This window comes from Pteropus medius, unplaced genomic scaffold (genome assembly GCF_902729225.1).
Source record: "Pteropus medius unplaced genomic scaffold, Ma_sr-lr_union100, whole genome shotgun sequence".
Classification (NCBI taxonomy): domain Eukaryota; kingdom Metazoa; phylum Chordata; class Mammalia; order Chiroptera; family Pteropodidae; genus Pteropus; species Pteropus medius.
This window is the reverse complement of record NW_024349800.1, coordinates 45,735,662-45,750,828: the sequence shown is the minus strand read 5'-3', so window position 1 is coordinate 45,750,828 and position 15,167 is coordinate 45,735,662. Positions and strand designations below refer to the sequence as shown.

Sequence of the window (15,167 nt, the reverse complement as noted above, 5' to 3'; positions counted from 1 at the left end):
GTTCAGTAATAACAACTGGCGATATCAGTTACTTTTCTAAGCTCTTAACATTTACATGGTCGTTTAATTCTTGTAATGGACATGTAAGGTAGATGCAGCTTTTAATCCCATTTTACAGATGAAGACATTGATTAGCTAAGTAGTATATTTGAGGTCATACAGCTGGTGAGCAGCAGGACTGAACTGAGGCAGCAAAGATGTAATTCTTGCGAGCAATTTACATTTAACGGAGACAGAGTTAAAGCACAGTTATTAGTGGGATATAAGCATATCTGATTGTGGGATTTAGGCTGGACCCAGAAGAGAAATAACAATTTAGGACAGGATACAAGTGCTGTGTGTGCGCGCGAGTGTGCGTGTACGTGTACAATAGCTGCTGTAGGAGAGGTAGTTTCTGAACTCTGGCGGTCTGAAAAAGTTTCATGGAAAAAGTCAGATTTGAGCTGATTTTTGAATGAAGGGTAAGATTGACAAGTGCAGAAGAGCTCAGCATGAAAAATCACAAGTGTAAAAGTGTGGAGGTAAGAATGCGTATGGGATATTAGGGGAACAATGAGTGAACCAGCCTTTCATCAGGGAGTATAGTGGAGGTAGGAGGAGCCAAACTGTGAAAGGTCTTAGAACCTTGACTAGGGAAACTTGTCTGTTGTCAGTAGGAGTCTTCTTGAATTCCCAGCAGAAGGGTGAGAATACTTACTAGTGAGGAATATTATTCCTGGGTCTAAATTCTATCTTATTGCTTACTGTATCATGAGCTGCTGATTCTAGAAGTGATGTTTGTAGAATGATGGTAATTTGTTCAGTGCTTTGTGGTTAATGTATAGCAAGCATTATAAGTATATACTTTTTAAAAAATACTAAATTGTAGATTTATCTAATAGTGTTATCCTTTATAGTATAAAAAATTGTTCTTTTGGATTATTGGACTAATTTTTTATATTACAGAGAGCGGATCTTTCCTACAATTGCTGTTAGAAGGGAACTATGAGGCCATATTCTTAAATTCATTGACTCAAAATATTTTTAATTCAACGACGATGACCGAAGAAAAGATCGACAGCTACCTAGAGAAGCAGATATTAACATTCCTGGATTACTCAACAAATTTGGACAAAACCGAAAGGTAGAATTTTATTTGAAGTTTTCACAGAGAGACAGACTCTGACTACATTTAACAGTTCCTTGACAGTGTAAGGCACTAATTTGAACAGTTGTTGAAAAACCTGTCATTACATTTAGTCAGGACTTACAATGTACCAAATAATCTATATAAGAACTTCTGTCCAGAGGCCCATGAGAATGATAAAGTAAGGTGATGTAGGATATCAGAGTTTCACATATGAAACTGGCATATAATTTGATGGTAACTGCTAACCCACTGAGTTTCCAAATGCTTAGATCTGATAGTTTTTAGTGATAGGCAAGACTTTAGACCTTACTTCCTTTTAACTGGAAAGCATATACTCTCCATCTGCTATTTCTAGATAGCTGAGTAATACTTGTAACTGCTTTTATTATGACTTAGATTGTTTTCTCTCTAGTGATCAGAGGACGTAATGTTTTATTATGGAACCTTTGGTTTACCTTCTTTTATTAAAGTTTATGTAATTTTATAGGATTAAGTAAAATAGTTACTCAGCAGTGTAACTGTGTCTTTTAGTGGTTTATATATATTTTTGTTGCAAATTTGTAAATATACTTCTTTCTTTCCTCTGTCTGTAGCATCCATGTTAACTTTTCATTATCTTTAAAATGCGTGCAATTTTGTTTGCCATTATTTCTAGGGAATGTCTTCATTTAGTTCTTTAACAACTAAACTAGGTGTTGAGGTTGTGAAGAGAAATAAGACAATTCGTATCCATAAGGAGTTCACAAAAGAATGTTACTATAGACACTTTATTTTAAAAAATAATATTCCTTTTCATTTTTCTGGTTTACTTGTAGTTTACATTCCTGCAGTGTCATTCCTGATTCTTATTTTGCTGTCTGAAGTGTGTGTGATCATAACAACTAGCTTTGTAGTACATTTTAAAACACACAAACACACAAATGCATTATTCACTGGCAGAGCAGAATTCCAGCTTGTCACACAGTTGTTTCATTTTGAGGAATTTGCAAGTGAAATTGTATTTGCGAGTTACCTTAAGGATTTTGATTTTTAGTTGTGGTAGTTATATTAAAGCTTTTAAGATCTTGCTACATACCTGTTTTTCCTAACTTTCCTAACTTCTAACTACAAACAGGCTCTTTGTCACCTATTCTTTTTAGTGAAGCCTATTCTTTGCTCTGCTCTCAGTTGTGCTACGTCCAGAGCTTTATGTTCTGGTTATCATAGGCTCGTAGGTTTGATTTTTTTTTTTCTTCCTTAAAGAATCTTTTTTTTTGAGGCAGGGTCTAGGAGATATAGAGAAAAATTACATCTTTACTGTCTTAGGTTCAGTTTTACTTTCTGTTCGGCATGAAACTTCAAGATTCTTTGGCTGTTATGTGTTAGAGTTGAATCCCCACCTATTTTTCTTAATCCAAGAGTTAGAAAATTACAGCTGGTGGGACAAAGTGGCTAAGAATGCTGTTTACATTTTGGGAATATAGAAATATGTGTGACCTGCAAAGCCTAAAATATTTAATATTTGTCCCTTTACAGAAAAAGTTTACCTACTCCCTGTCTTAAGCCAAAGCAGGATTGAAAAAAAAATAGATTCAAGTGAAATTTCTAGGAATCTTTTGTTCTAGCACTTGGTAATACAGGATTAGTAAAATATTGTTTTAAAACAACTTTTTGTTGTCAGTTTCCTTTTGTATAAAATCAGTTTAACGTACATCTTTGGCAATGTCAGAGCTGTTAAATAGAATGCAAGAGAAATTACAAGTGTCTGATCAGAATCAGAACTAGCACTGTTTAAGAGAACTTTCTGTGTTGATGGAAATGTTCTATATCTGTATCGTCCAGTTCGGCAGTCACGAGTCACATTCGGCTCTTGACACTTGATATATGGATAGTGTGACTGAGGTATTGAATGTGAAATTTTGTTTAATTTTAATTAACTTAGATTTAAAAGAGCCATATATGGCTCATGATTATAATATTGGATATTGCAGACCTAAATTGTTTAAGTTTCAGAAAAATTTTTTTGTAATACTTTTGGATAATCTCAAGAAATGGTGATTGGTATCTTACATTTTTCTTAATAACTGAATTGACATAATATGTGGTTATACAGTGATAGTGATTCATATTTATTTCTTTAACTATTCTTATATGCAGACAACAGCTGATATTCCTAATTGGCGTGAGCAGTTTGCAGCTTTTTGTTCAGAGTAACTGGACGGGGCCTGGTGTTGATTTACACCCTCAGGATTTTTTGCCATCTGTTTTGCTCCAGCAATTCAGTGAGGTACGCTTCTTGGAAATGTCATATATAGTCATTACTGTGTTATTTATTCTTCAGGAACTGGTCTTTATAAACTGAAGTTCATAGTTGGGAAGAAAGAAACATGAATTTATAGCTTGTAGAACATCTACTAAGAATGCTTGTTCCTTGATCAGATTTTCAAACATTTCTAGAAGTTTCCTTGCCAATCTCAAATGCACCTTCAGACATCTCCATTTTATGGAGCTCGGTGGGCTGCTCTTTTTTTCTGAAGTACACAGCCGCACCAGTCATTCAGTCGCATATATTACCACAGTTATATAATGGTCTTTTCTGGCAAAATGGCAAACCTGGAGATCTGTTTAATTTTGTTGCAAGTTTTGCAACTTTACTTAAGAATAGTTCCCAGGGGTGATTTCCTTTATATTACAAATGCTTTTTTAAAGTGCCTGGCACAGAAGTCTCCATGGTGATAACAATTATTATGAGTATATGAAAATAATATTATTGACTTGCATTAGTGGGTCATTAGTAGAGCTTGCAGTTTGAATTCCTTAGGAGTTTTTGAGCACATATACATAGGGCTTGGTGACTGTGACATTCTCTGAAAAAGAAGTATGGTAACTTTGATTCATCCAGCCACCTCAGAGATCTTGAGCATAACTATTAATCACTCAGCTTGGAAAAAGGGCCCCTTACCACCCAAAGTTTATACAGCAAAAGGTGCCTGTTTTTCTGTTACCTGGTTTCCTAGAACTAGAAATAGCAAATGAAAGGGGAATGGAGTTCTTACAGATAAGTGCTAATAATTTGATGTTAGCATGGAAAGAGGGTTACAAAGCAGCTGTAATCTGAAAACCACAATAATTAGCTCTGTGTTTATCAGTTTAGTGAATCACTTTATTATATTGCAATAGAATAAAGTTCATAATGCTGACCCTAAATCGGGTTAAAAGATCTTCTGTATTTTATGTCTAAGAAGGAAATTTAATCTACACTTCACAAAGATTTTTATCCAAAATGATTAAAATAAAATCCCAAAGATTATGGCACTTAAAGAGATACGCTTCATTCATGTAGAAATTTACTTATACGGAACATCTCATTCCCTCTCCTATTATGTATGAAACGGTTTCTGGCTTCTATGCCCCTATAGTGTAGCTTAGAAATCCACCAACCAGTCAAAGTTATAATATTTACTGAGCACCGATGAGTGGTTCAAGTGATACATGTGTTATATTAATTTGTTATAATATATTAATCCACATGTGTTATGTTAATTTGAGGGATTCCCTAGATGAGAGGCTGAAGCTCAAAGTGATGAAAGAAACTTGTCACAGGTCTTATAGCTGGAACATTGGAATCCATATTTCTGGGTCGAAATCCAGTAGTCCTTCTGCTATACTAATTTAGAAGCACCTGTAAAGTCAGGTAACAGTTGAAAGTAGTACAGAAATGGGTTCCATGAGAGATCCAGACTATAAGAAGTATTGAAAATATTGAAATTAAGGAAGACATCTGAGGAAAGTGAACCTTTTAGTTGGGAGTGGACCTTGAGCCAGGACCTGCAGGGTGATGAGGAAATGGAGGGGTAGTGAAGAGCAGGAAATGCATTCTGGGTGCAGTCATGGGAGTAGGAATTTAGAGGGGAGAAGAGTGTGGTGTTTATGGGAAAGGGCTGCGTTGAGTCTGTTGGAGTAGCAATAAATGGTCAGACTCGATGGGGTCAGGCTGCATTATAGGACACTTTGAGACCTTGGTTTTAAGTTTTAACGGAACTGCCTCAGACATTAAAAAAAAACCCATAAAATTTGTACAGTTCAAATAATAAATTCCTTTGTTCCCACCATCCCACTTGAGAGAGAGATGTTTTCAGCTTCGTAGAACAGAGTGCCCTGACCACTCTCTCCCAGATGTTGTGCCGCTGCCCCTGTGGTGGCCGTGCGGGGCCTGGGCTGGCGAGAGCCTTCAGACTGGTGTCTTCTGCTTTAGCAGCCCTCTCTGTTTACCTGGCGCGCACTACAAATCACATCATCCTCTACATGTGCTCTGACTTGGAAAAGCCTGGGAAATATACTGCCTTAGAAGGTCCCACATGTGTGCTTCCTGATAGCATCCCCGGGCCCCCTCCCTTGAACCACTCCCGTGAATGATTCCATTGCTTTTCTCCACAGTTTTAGCACCTCTGTACGTGTCCCTAGGCAACATATGGTTTAGTTTTGCCAGTTTTTTAACTTTAAATAAGTGAAACAAACTATGTATTCTTTTTTTCCTCCCCTCTTTAATTCTACCCCCCTTCCCTCATCCCCTTCTACCCCTGACCTATGGATGTTGCCGGTTCCCCATAAGAACTGGATCTCTGAAGGTGGGGCTTCTCCTCCCACACGCTCGCGGTGTGCACCTGGGGCCTGGTGCACCTGGGGTATGGTCCGTGGCTCCACCTGGGGTGCAAACCCAGGACCTTCTGCATGTAAAGCAGATGTGCTAACCACTACACTATGGAGCCACCCCAAACTGTGTATTCTTTTGTGATTTGCTTTGCTCAGTGGTATATTTTTGAAATTATACCATTATTCATTTTTACTGTTGTATAGTATTCCAGCCCTATAAATACACCACAATTAATATACCTGTTCTACTCTTGATGGCCATATGGGTTGTTTCCATGTTTTGCAATATATTATGTACAATGCTATTAGGAACGCATCTTCTGGAAATGATTTGCAAGAGTTTCAAAGCACAGTACTTAAAAAATGATAGTATTTGTTTGGTGCAGTGTGCTAAAGGGAGGAGGTTGGTTTTACTGGCCCCCAGGCTGTCGTGGGGCTCCCCCGGGGACTGAGGGGATCATCATTTCAACACACTTGTAAACCCTTCCCAGCACTGAGTGGCGAAGCTCTGCTGTAGTTATGTGTGTGAGCAGAGTTGCTGTGCCCTAGGGTGTAATATGCATGTTCCACTTGCCTCGGTAATGTCAGGGTTATACAATTTATACTCTATATCAGCAATCCGAGGATTTGGAAAATGGCGATGAAGTTTTATATTTTAAACTGGGGAGTATTTTCTGGTTTTCATTTCTGCGCCGATTCATCCTTCTTAGTTCCTGTGATGCACAGATATTTGTGAATATACTTTGCGGTCATGGAGGATAGTCACCAAAGCCAAATTTTCCCTGCTTCCAACTTACGGCCTCGACATTGTTAGCACTGTGTTCTGACCTCTGTGCTAAAAAGCCCCAGGGGAACAGCGCCGAAGGGCCCTGTCTGAGCAGTAGGTCATCTCACACGTAAAGGGTGATCTCCTGGTAATCTGGTTTTGTATGAAGTTGATCTTAGGCTCCCAGATGTTGAATTTTTTCACTATTATGCTGTTAAATATGTGTTTTTTATATGTCATATGCTCTCTTGACTGAGGAATTGTTCTTCAGGGAGTTTTAACCTTTGCTTTGTGTGTTTTTATCGAAAATAGAAACAATCCTCTTTTAAAATGGATCATTTCCAAAACCTCTGGAAGCACATTTAGAACTCAGTTGGAATATCAGTGTTATATGACAGGAGTAGGCAGAGGCTGATTTACTTAAGCAAAGATAGCAAAGCGTTTAATTTTTTTTCATGAAGATGTAAAGGAACACTAGAAAATTTACTTACTTGTTTCTTCACTTAGTCACTCATTTGTTTATTATTTGCCTTGTTAACACCATGTCCAGAGAACTTGGAGTTGAAGAATAGGAGGTTTAGTCACCAAGCCCTGGCTTTGACTATCAGAAGTAATAATTTTCAGGTAGTGTAATATGGGCTATCTCTTTGTATAATTTTTTATTTTTTACCATACTAAATTGTTTGTTATTTACCTTTAGAGATTTCATTTAAAAATAATCATCTAGATTTGTGCTAGAACAGGTACACATATTTCTCAACGTGATCAGAATAAGGGTTCTTTTTCTTAAAGGCATGTCCTGTCTTCTTGTACTTCACCAGTTTGGTGTGGACTTCGGGAAATGTTATAGCCATCGACCTGACAAGATGCGTCAGAGAGGCTGCAGGTTTGGTTTGGGCGCATTAGGTAGGCTCTTCTCTCGAGTTCTTAAGTCAGTGGACTCACTTGTATACTTGGCATCTCCGTTTGGAGGCCTTAGCAGATACCTGACTCACTGTGTCCAACACTGAGCTCATGATGAGGTTCTCCAAACAGAGACCTCTTATAGTGTCCGTATCTCAGTTACCCATGGCAGCATAATATCGGGTGTCAGTGAAGGCTGGAAGTGAGCCCGGCCCCATCGTAGGCCTTCCTAAGGCATAGCACAGCCCTGGCCTTGCTGAGGAGCAGGGAGGGATAGAGAGCTCTGGGGAAGGCAGTGTGGGGTGGTAGGAAGAACATTGGTTTAGGAGTCAGTAAACTTTGGCTTGCAATCTCTGTTCAGACACTAACTTCTGTGTGATTTTGGGCTCCACTTAACTTTCTTGGACCTAAAATTGAGGGAGTTGTAATCGCTTCAAAATAGTTCCTTAATTATTGAATTTTTTTTTTTTTTAATTCTACTCTCGGCTTGGTGATGGTCATGCGTGTTAAATCTTTATTCCACTGTTACACTTCTCAGTTTAATTTAATCCTTATAAAAACTCTATGAGGTATAGGTTCTATTATTTCATTTTATAATTGATGAAATGGAAGCTTCAGTTAAAAAATTTATCTATGCCCACGAGCTAAGAAGAAGCAGAAAAAGACACCATCCTGTGTCTGAGAGATTAGAGTCCATATTCCTAATGGTTAAGCATTCCTGCTGTCTATTTTGTGGCAGCTGTCAAAATGAAGCAGTTCACATTTTAGAAACACAGGTACCTTGTCCATCATAGAAAATCTCTGTTCAGTTGAGAAGTGGATTTTTCAAAGGCATCCCATTTTTGTAGCTTTCCATTCCCTCTGCTCTGTGCTTGTATGGCTCCCCAGCATTTGATATATAAGACCTTGTTGTTGTTTGTCTTGATAGTAATTATGGAGCAGACATGCTTTTTGATGACATTTTCTAGCTAGTGAAGCATATGTGAAAGTGTTTGATGTAAGTACTTTAACATAGGGATGCTTTTTATCGAGATGATATTTTATTGTAAGTAAATTTATAAAGTCATGATCCCTCTTCAATATTAGCATTTGGGCCCCCTGTTCCTCAGGTACAGGCAGATGGGCGGCTGTCTGCCGGGGCAGGCTGGATTTATAGATTACTGAGGGCTGCTCTAACATTACAATTCTACCCAGTGCCAGTCGCTGTGTTTCAAAGCTGGAGTAACTGGACAATAAGTATTATAATGAGACATAAAATTAATATTTTGTTAAATTATATCATCTTAGCTTTTTTTTTTTCAGGTCAAGGAACTGGATGCAGTTGTACTGAGTATGCTCATTCAAGATGGTGAATCAATCTACAGCCTGACCTTGAAGCCTATACTGCTATTATTAGCACGAATTATCCTAGCAAATGTCAAGCATAAACTGACAGCTATTCAGGTAAGGGAGGAGAAGGAGCATGAAGATTCATACCCAGGTGTGACTTTTGTGCTGATTACCATCAGACTTTAGTGTGATGTTGACAATATCTCTGTTCTCTAAGTTGTATTCTGGGTATTTAATTTTAAAATCTGATGAAAATAACTGAAAACTTTCTCCCCTCATGATATTCATCTAGTATAAAATGAGATTATGTTGAGCCTTTTTAATAGGATTGTATATATGTGTGTATGTATGTGTGCATGTATGTAAATGTTCATTCTCTGAATCTTAAATATTGGTTTAAAAACATCCTTCGTAGTCTTTTATGAATTTCAGGAAAGGATAATGAGCACTAGTCAGAATGGTGTCACTATTGCAGTAGATCTTAATCACTATTTCCTGATTTACACCCAACCTTGTTCAGTTATTTGGCTTGGATTGAGTAGAGCATTTGTTGAGTGTTACATGGTTTCTGTAGGTCACATATAAATTAGTGAGAAGAAGCAGTCACACTCACAGAAAGCTAATAGGCAGTAGGAGGTGACAAAAACCACAAGAGAGATACAAAGAAAGTCTTTGGAGGTGAGATAGAGGTGCCAGCTGTGCTTTGTGCAGTCTCTGTTCTAACTACCCAACTCTCACTATTCAGCCTTGCGTTGTGGTGTGAAAGCAAAGGAATGGGTGTAACTGTTGTACCAATAAAGCTTTTTTTATGGCCACTGAAATTTTAATTTCATATGCTTTTCACATGTCACAAAATGTATTCTTTTTTTAATGATTCTTCTTTTTTTAATGAATAAGCAAGCTGTAGCTGATTGTTGCAGCTTCGGGATGACCTTATACTGCCAAAAGTAAATCTAAATTTTATGTGAATCTCCCAATTTCTAAGTGTGGGCTAGAAAATTTTAAGAAACACGATATTTCTATGGGCAAATGTAGTCTTGGTTGGTACCGGGCGAGGGCTTACTGTCATAAGCATTTAAGTTTAGACAGAGAAGAGGCAAGAAGGCAAGTGATGTCTCTGTCAGCAGCTCTCATGAGAGACAGGATTTATTTGGAATCACAGTTGCCCTTGAAGAGTTTTTAATAGATGAGTTTCAACATGTCCTGGCAGATATAAGGTCTTATCTTTGATTTTTTAGTGACATTGGTTTGAATAAAAAAGCTTTCCTCAAGTTGATCTGAGTTAAATGGTCCTACAGACTAACTAGCACTTGGCTCTAAAGAAAGTACCACCAAGGCCTGAGGCTGCTAAATGGCATTATTTTCTTTCTAGTGAGACTAGTGATCATTAAGAATGAATGGTAGAATTTTAAGTTTTGTTTGTGGGAAACTTTCATCAGCAAATATGCTGAGCATCATTTGAATAACGATACATGTACTATCCACAATTTAGGAGAACAAGTTAATTGGTGAACTGCTGGTTGTGGGAGTCATACTTGGTAGGGTTGGAGGGACAGGCTATCTGAAATTCTTGGTAGATGCTAAACAACTTTAGACTTCAGCTGAAAACCTGCTTGTTGTGTATCACTATGCAAAGATCACTTTGTGCTGAAATCTTGCCTTTCAATGGAAACATTAATGTTTTTTTCCTTTTTAGTCTTGAATATATTATTCTGTAAATGATAATGTTAAAATGACTTCTTTGATAAATGAAGATAAAATGATAAAGAAGAACACTTATCCAAGTTAATTTTAATATTTTAAATTAATTTTGAATAAGTTGGCCCCTAAGAAATGTATCAAGTTGTTTATTATAATATTATTTTCATGGGATGATTCCCCGCCCCTACCCCGCATCTGTGAAGTATGTAATCTAGTATTAGTAATATGTAAATGTTGAATGAAAAGAACCTTGGCTTTGAAATCAGAGCAGTTTGTCTGGCTCAGCCACTTAACAACTATGTGACCTTATGCTAGTTAATTTCTATGAATATCAGTTTCTTTATTACTAAAATGGAATAAGGCAGCAAGCATTTATTGGGTGCCTATTGGGTACACATGCTCCGTGCCTTCTAGGAGGTTATTGACTAATGTGACTTCTCAATCAGAACATTATGTAATAAGTCCTATAATTAGGATATGGGGTCTAGACCTATCTAAAATGAGGCTTAAAATTTCCTTTTATATCAATGCCTCAGATTTGCTATTAAGCAATTCTTGGCAAATAGAAAAAGGTGCTTTCATTTTCTAGTAGAAAATAGGCTACACTTTGTTTTGTACCTTTCCTTCTATGTAAAGATTTTGGGTTAAGAATTAGTTTATAGATCTGATTTATAAGAGTTTGGAATCTTATGTTATAGGTTTCTTAAAAGGGCAGTCTCTTTGGATCTATCTAAATTCCCAAGTCTAGAAAAGGAAAGAATATGCTGCCAAACCTGACTCACTTATTGCTGACAGCAGATAAGGGACAGATAATTGCTATGTAGACTGACTTAATGAGCTTTACTGATAGGAAAAGAATGACGTAACACTTCAGAGAATTAAATTAAAAATGATGTGAAGCTTCTTTCTGTTAGATAATCCTACCTTTACTTATATGGATTGAGGAAACAGCATTAGAGAGGATTTTGTTATAAAGTCAGAATTCATTTGTGATTGTATCGTTGTTGGGACAGTTGTGCTGTGTAGCAGTTTAAAAGGGAACCAGGCAGTTTTATCCCTTAGTTAAATGCAGAAGTTAAGTTCAAGTAAAATAATACTTTTGGTAATTAAGCATGATCTCTCCTATTAGTAGGTATCGCTTTAAAAAACAAGGAAATTAATTTCTCATACCTTCATGCAATACAATTCCAAGTAACATAGTTTTAATTAATTTAGATGATTTAGTGCATGATCATACTTGATACTTTAATGAGTCTATCAAAAATATTTAACACTTATAACTTGTACACACATGCACATGCATAGAGGAAGATTTAGAAAAATATGAACCTTTGTCACAGATTTTCTTGAGGAAGGAGGATGGCATTGAGGTAGCGGAAGAGAGATGTTCACTCTTCACTGTGTTTGCCTCTGTATTGGCTTGTTGTTTTTCTTTTCTTTTTTTAAATAATGGTGTGTTGATCAAGTAAGAACAAGCATCAGAGAAGGGAGAAAAAGTGACTGTGTTCTAAGCCTGTGCATTAGTTTAAGGCAATGTATAAAATGCAGTCTCTACGCTCAAAAAATATCTGGACTAGGCAGTTACATACACAGGTGAAAAACAAAAACTATCCAATGTAGTGCTAACTTCTAGGAACAGTGTAGAAATTCAGAAGTAAGAGACTGGTGTGTGCCACACGAGTGGGAGAAGGCATCATGGAAGAGGTTTCACAAATGTGTGGAAGCGATCTTCCAGGTTTGGGGAATAAATGAATCCAAGATATTTCTCACATTGCACTTTGTGCAAAATATGTTGCTTTGAGGAGGATGCAGACATGAGTAAGACATGATGTTTCATCTCGTATAGACAGCAGACAACACCGAAAGCTAGGGATGATAGACATGAACACAGTGGAATGTGTTTGCAAAGGGCGGTGCAAATAATATGCTGGAAGCGCAGACAAGGGAAGGTGTTACTCTAGTCGCGGGAGGCCCCCAGAACTGTTGGTACGTGAGTTACGGTGCTGACAGTGCCACAGCAGAGCTGGATGGTTACAGCAGACATTTTAAAGGAGGAGACAGTAAGTTCGAAATGGCATCGGGAAGCCCAAAGGGCTAAAAATACAGGTTTTGCAAGAACATAGGAGAGGCGTTATTCTTGTGGAAGACATAGAGGTGGCTTTGGATATTACTGAAGAAATAGCAGTGGATGGATAAACTTATCTAATAAGTTCAATTTCACAAATGTAAAATTCTAAAACTTAATTTCAATTAATGTAAAACATTTTTTCCAAAGGGTCCTATTATTTCAGCTTACACGGTGCCTTCTTTTTCTAGAGCTTGCCGTGGTGGACTTTGAGATGTGTGAATATTCATCAACAGCTGCTTGAAGAACGCTCACCACAGCTTTTTGCTCTTGCTGAAGATTGTATCAATCAAGGTAAGTAGTACATTTTGTTTGACGTGGGCATGTACCTCCATTTTAATTTCTTGGTTGAAAAATTCCTTTTTCGCTTATTCTTTGACAGGTAATAGTGACTATTTAAGGTTGTTTCTTTTTTTCTGGAAGTAGACTGTCACAAATTATTAGGACGTCTGATTATGAAATTTCTTTTTATCTTTGTGTTTTTAAAAAAGGCAATCACTATCATTTATATTACCTACTTAGAAAGAGTGATTTGTTCTGTGCAGGTCACCATGATTTTATTACAAATTATTTAAAGGTATTTTAATCTAAGAAGCCTTATTGGAAAAAGTATAAACTCCCTTTATTAAAAAAAAAAATCCTTAACTAACTTGAGCTGGAGTAAATTGTGCCAAATTACACGCAAAAGGGGAAATTATTTATCCTATATCCTATTGAATACATGAAGGAAGGCTTCATTTTTTTAAACATTTGGTAGAAAATACATCTATCATAGAGAGACATTTTTACATCTTCTTTTATTATTTTTACTGTAATATGTAATGTACATATAGGAAAGCACCTAAGTACAAATGAAAATGTTACCCAGTAATTATAACGAGACGCCTGTGTAAACACCCCCACTGCCTTTGTTGCAGGTGCCCCTTGTGTTCCCTAGGAAAGTGTTTGGAAAGAGAGAAAATCTTGGGTTCTTTGACACTTGGTTTTCCTGGACTTTTGGAACAATTATTCTTGGCGAAAGTTGCCAAACAAAACAAAACCAAACCAGATTCTCTCATAGTGAAGGAATATTTGAATACAAGTGAACTTGGACCTCATTAGTGAGCTTCTAGATTACAGAGAAGGGATTTGACCTTGGGTGTATCTGATTCCAAAGCCCACACTCCTTTCACGTGACGGGAGTATGGAGTGAATATGGATATGTGTGCATATGCATGAGTAAGGGTTGGGGAGAGTGCTGGTTAGCATCGCTCTGGGTGGAGAAGCAGTGACCGGTACTTGAAGAAGGTAGCACATTAATGAGGGCATAAAATAACTCTTTTGTGTGTGCTTGTGTAATTGCTAGAAGCTCCTGTATCTTTCTGAAGTCTTGTTTCCTTCAAGGGTACATCTGTTTACTAACAAGGTAGGTCTGAGTACACAAAGAGGATATTAATTTGTGCAGTAATAAATACTAGTAAGAGAGGCAATTGGTTGAAACTAATTTCTCAATTTTTATTTTGTTGTAGGACAAAAATACATGAGCATATGCTAATCTTAGATAAAATGAACGTCTATACATCTGTACCTGATTCAAAAGACAAAGTAGGGGAAGTATTCAGTCAGGATAATAATTGAATCACTTATATTGCTTATATTAGGACTTAGTTTATATTTGTTCAGGATTTTAGGTAACTTAAGGCAGTGGAACAAGCAAGGGCATTTTAGACCGAACTTGCATATGTAAAAAATTTTTATTCTGAGCTTCAACTTTGTATATTAAAAAAAGTTTTATTCTGCCACGGGATTTAAACCTGACATGCAATGGCAGATTAGTTGTTTTCTTAAATATAAGGAGTTTACTTTTTTATACAGTGATCTTTCTTAAGCGACAACTGAAAATCAGGTTATCCTTTTGCCTGCAGAAGTCTTTGGTCTAATGCTTTTGGATTACAGAGATTTTTTTATGAGCAAATTTAGCCACTCAACCAGCTATATTTTTACTTAAACTGTAAGCAATTCTCTAGCTTATGAGCTCCTCGAGGGCTTTTTTTTTTTTAACTTGTTTTTACTTAGCATAGTACCTATAAAATAGTAAATATTTTGTATGTATTTGTCGAATAGTGATAGCTAATGTTTATTGAGCCTGTTTTACATGCAGTTTTTAGAAGAGAAGTTGTAGAACTCCCTTTATTTGCCCTCCATTTTGATTGAATTTTATCTGAGCTAATTTCCATACAAGAATTTTTCAAAAAAAAATTATAGAAGTTATGAGAAAATTGATCTGACCCAGACGCCACATGGGACTTCGAATCATCTCATAATAGAATTGCCGAGGTATAGAATTCTCTTCAAAATGAAATATGAAATGGGACTTGGAGAAAATTAAGACCTGACGTTCTACTTAGCAGACATGTCTTATCTTCTTTCTGTTTTTAGTAAAATGAAAAATGTGTACACTGAGTCTTCTCCCATTCATACCATCGCATATTTTTGAAATTGAGATAATATTCTGTAAACAAACTTAATGCAAAGCAGAAGGAAGAGTGGGGATAAGCTTCTAGTTCATGAAATTGGGTAAAGCTTTTGAAAGCCAAGGATAA

General features: G+C 36.8%; 1 protein-coding gene across 1 annotated transcript in view; it reads left to right on the top strand.

Annotated features, from left to right (window-relative positions):
* TTC27 (tetratricopeptide repeat domain 27) overlaps positions 1–15,167 on the top strand; it is a 137,285-nt gene that overhangs the window by 516 nt on the left and 121,602 nt on the right. The window contains exons 2-5 of the mRNA XM_039887439.1: positions 946–1,123; positions 3,266–3,395; positions 8,733–8,873; positions 12,777–12,879. Coding sequence (XP_039743373.1) covers positions 946–1,123; positions 3,266–3,395; positions 8,733–8,873; positions 12,777–12,879 — 552 coding nt within the window. The remainder of the gene's footprint in view (positions 1–945; positions 1,124–3,265; positions 3,396–8,732; positions 8,874–12,776; positions 12,880–15,167) is intronic.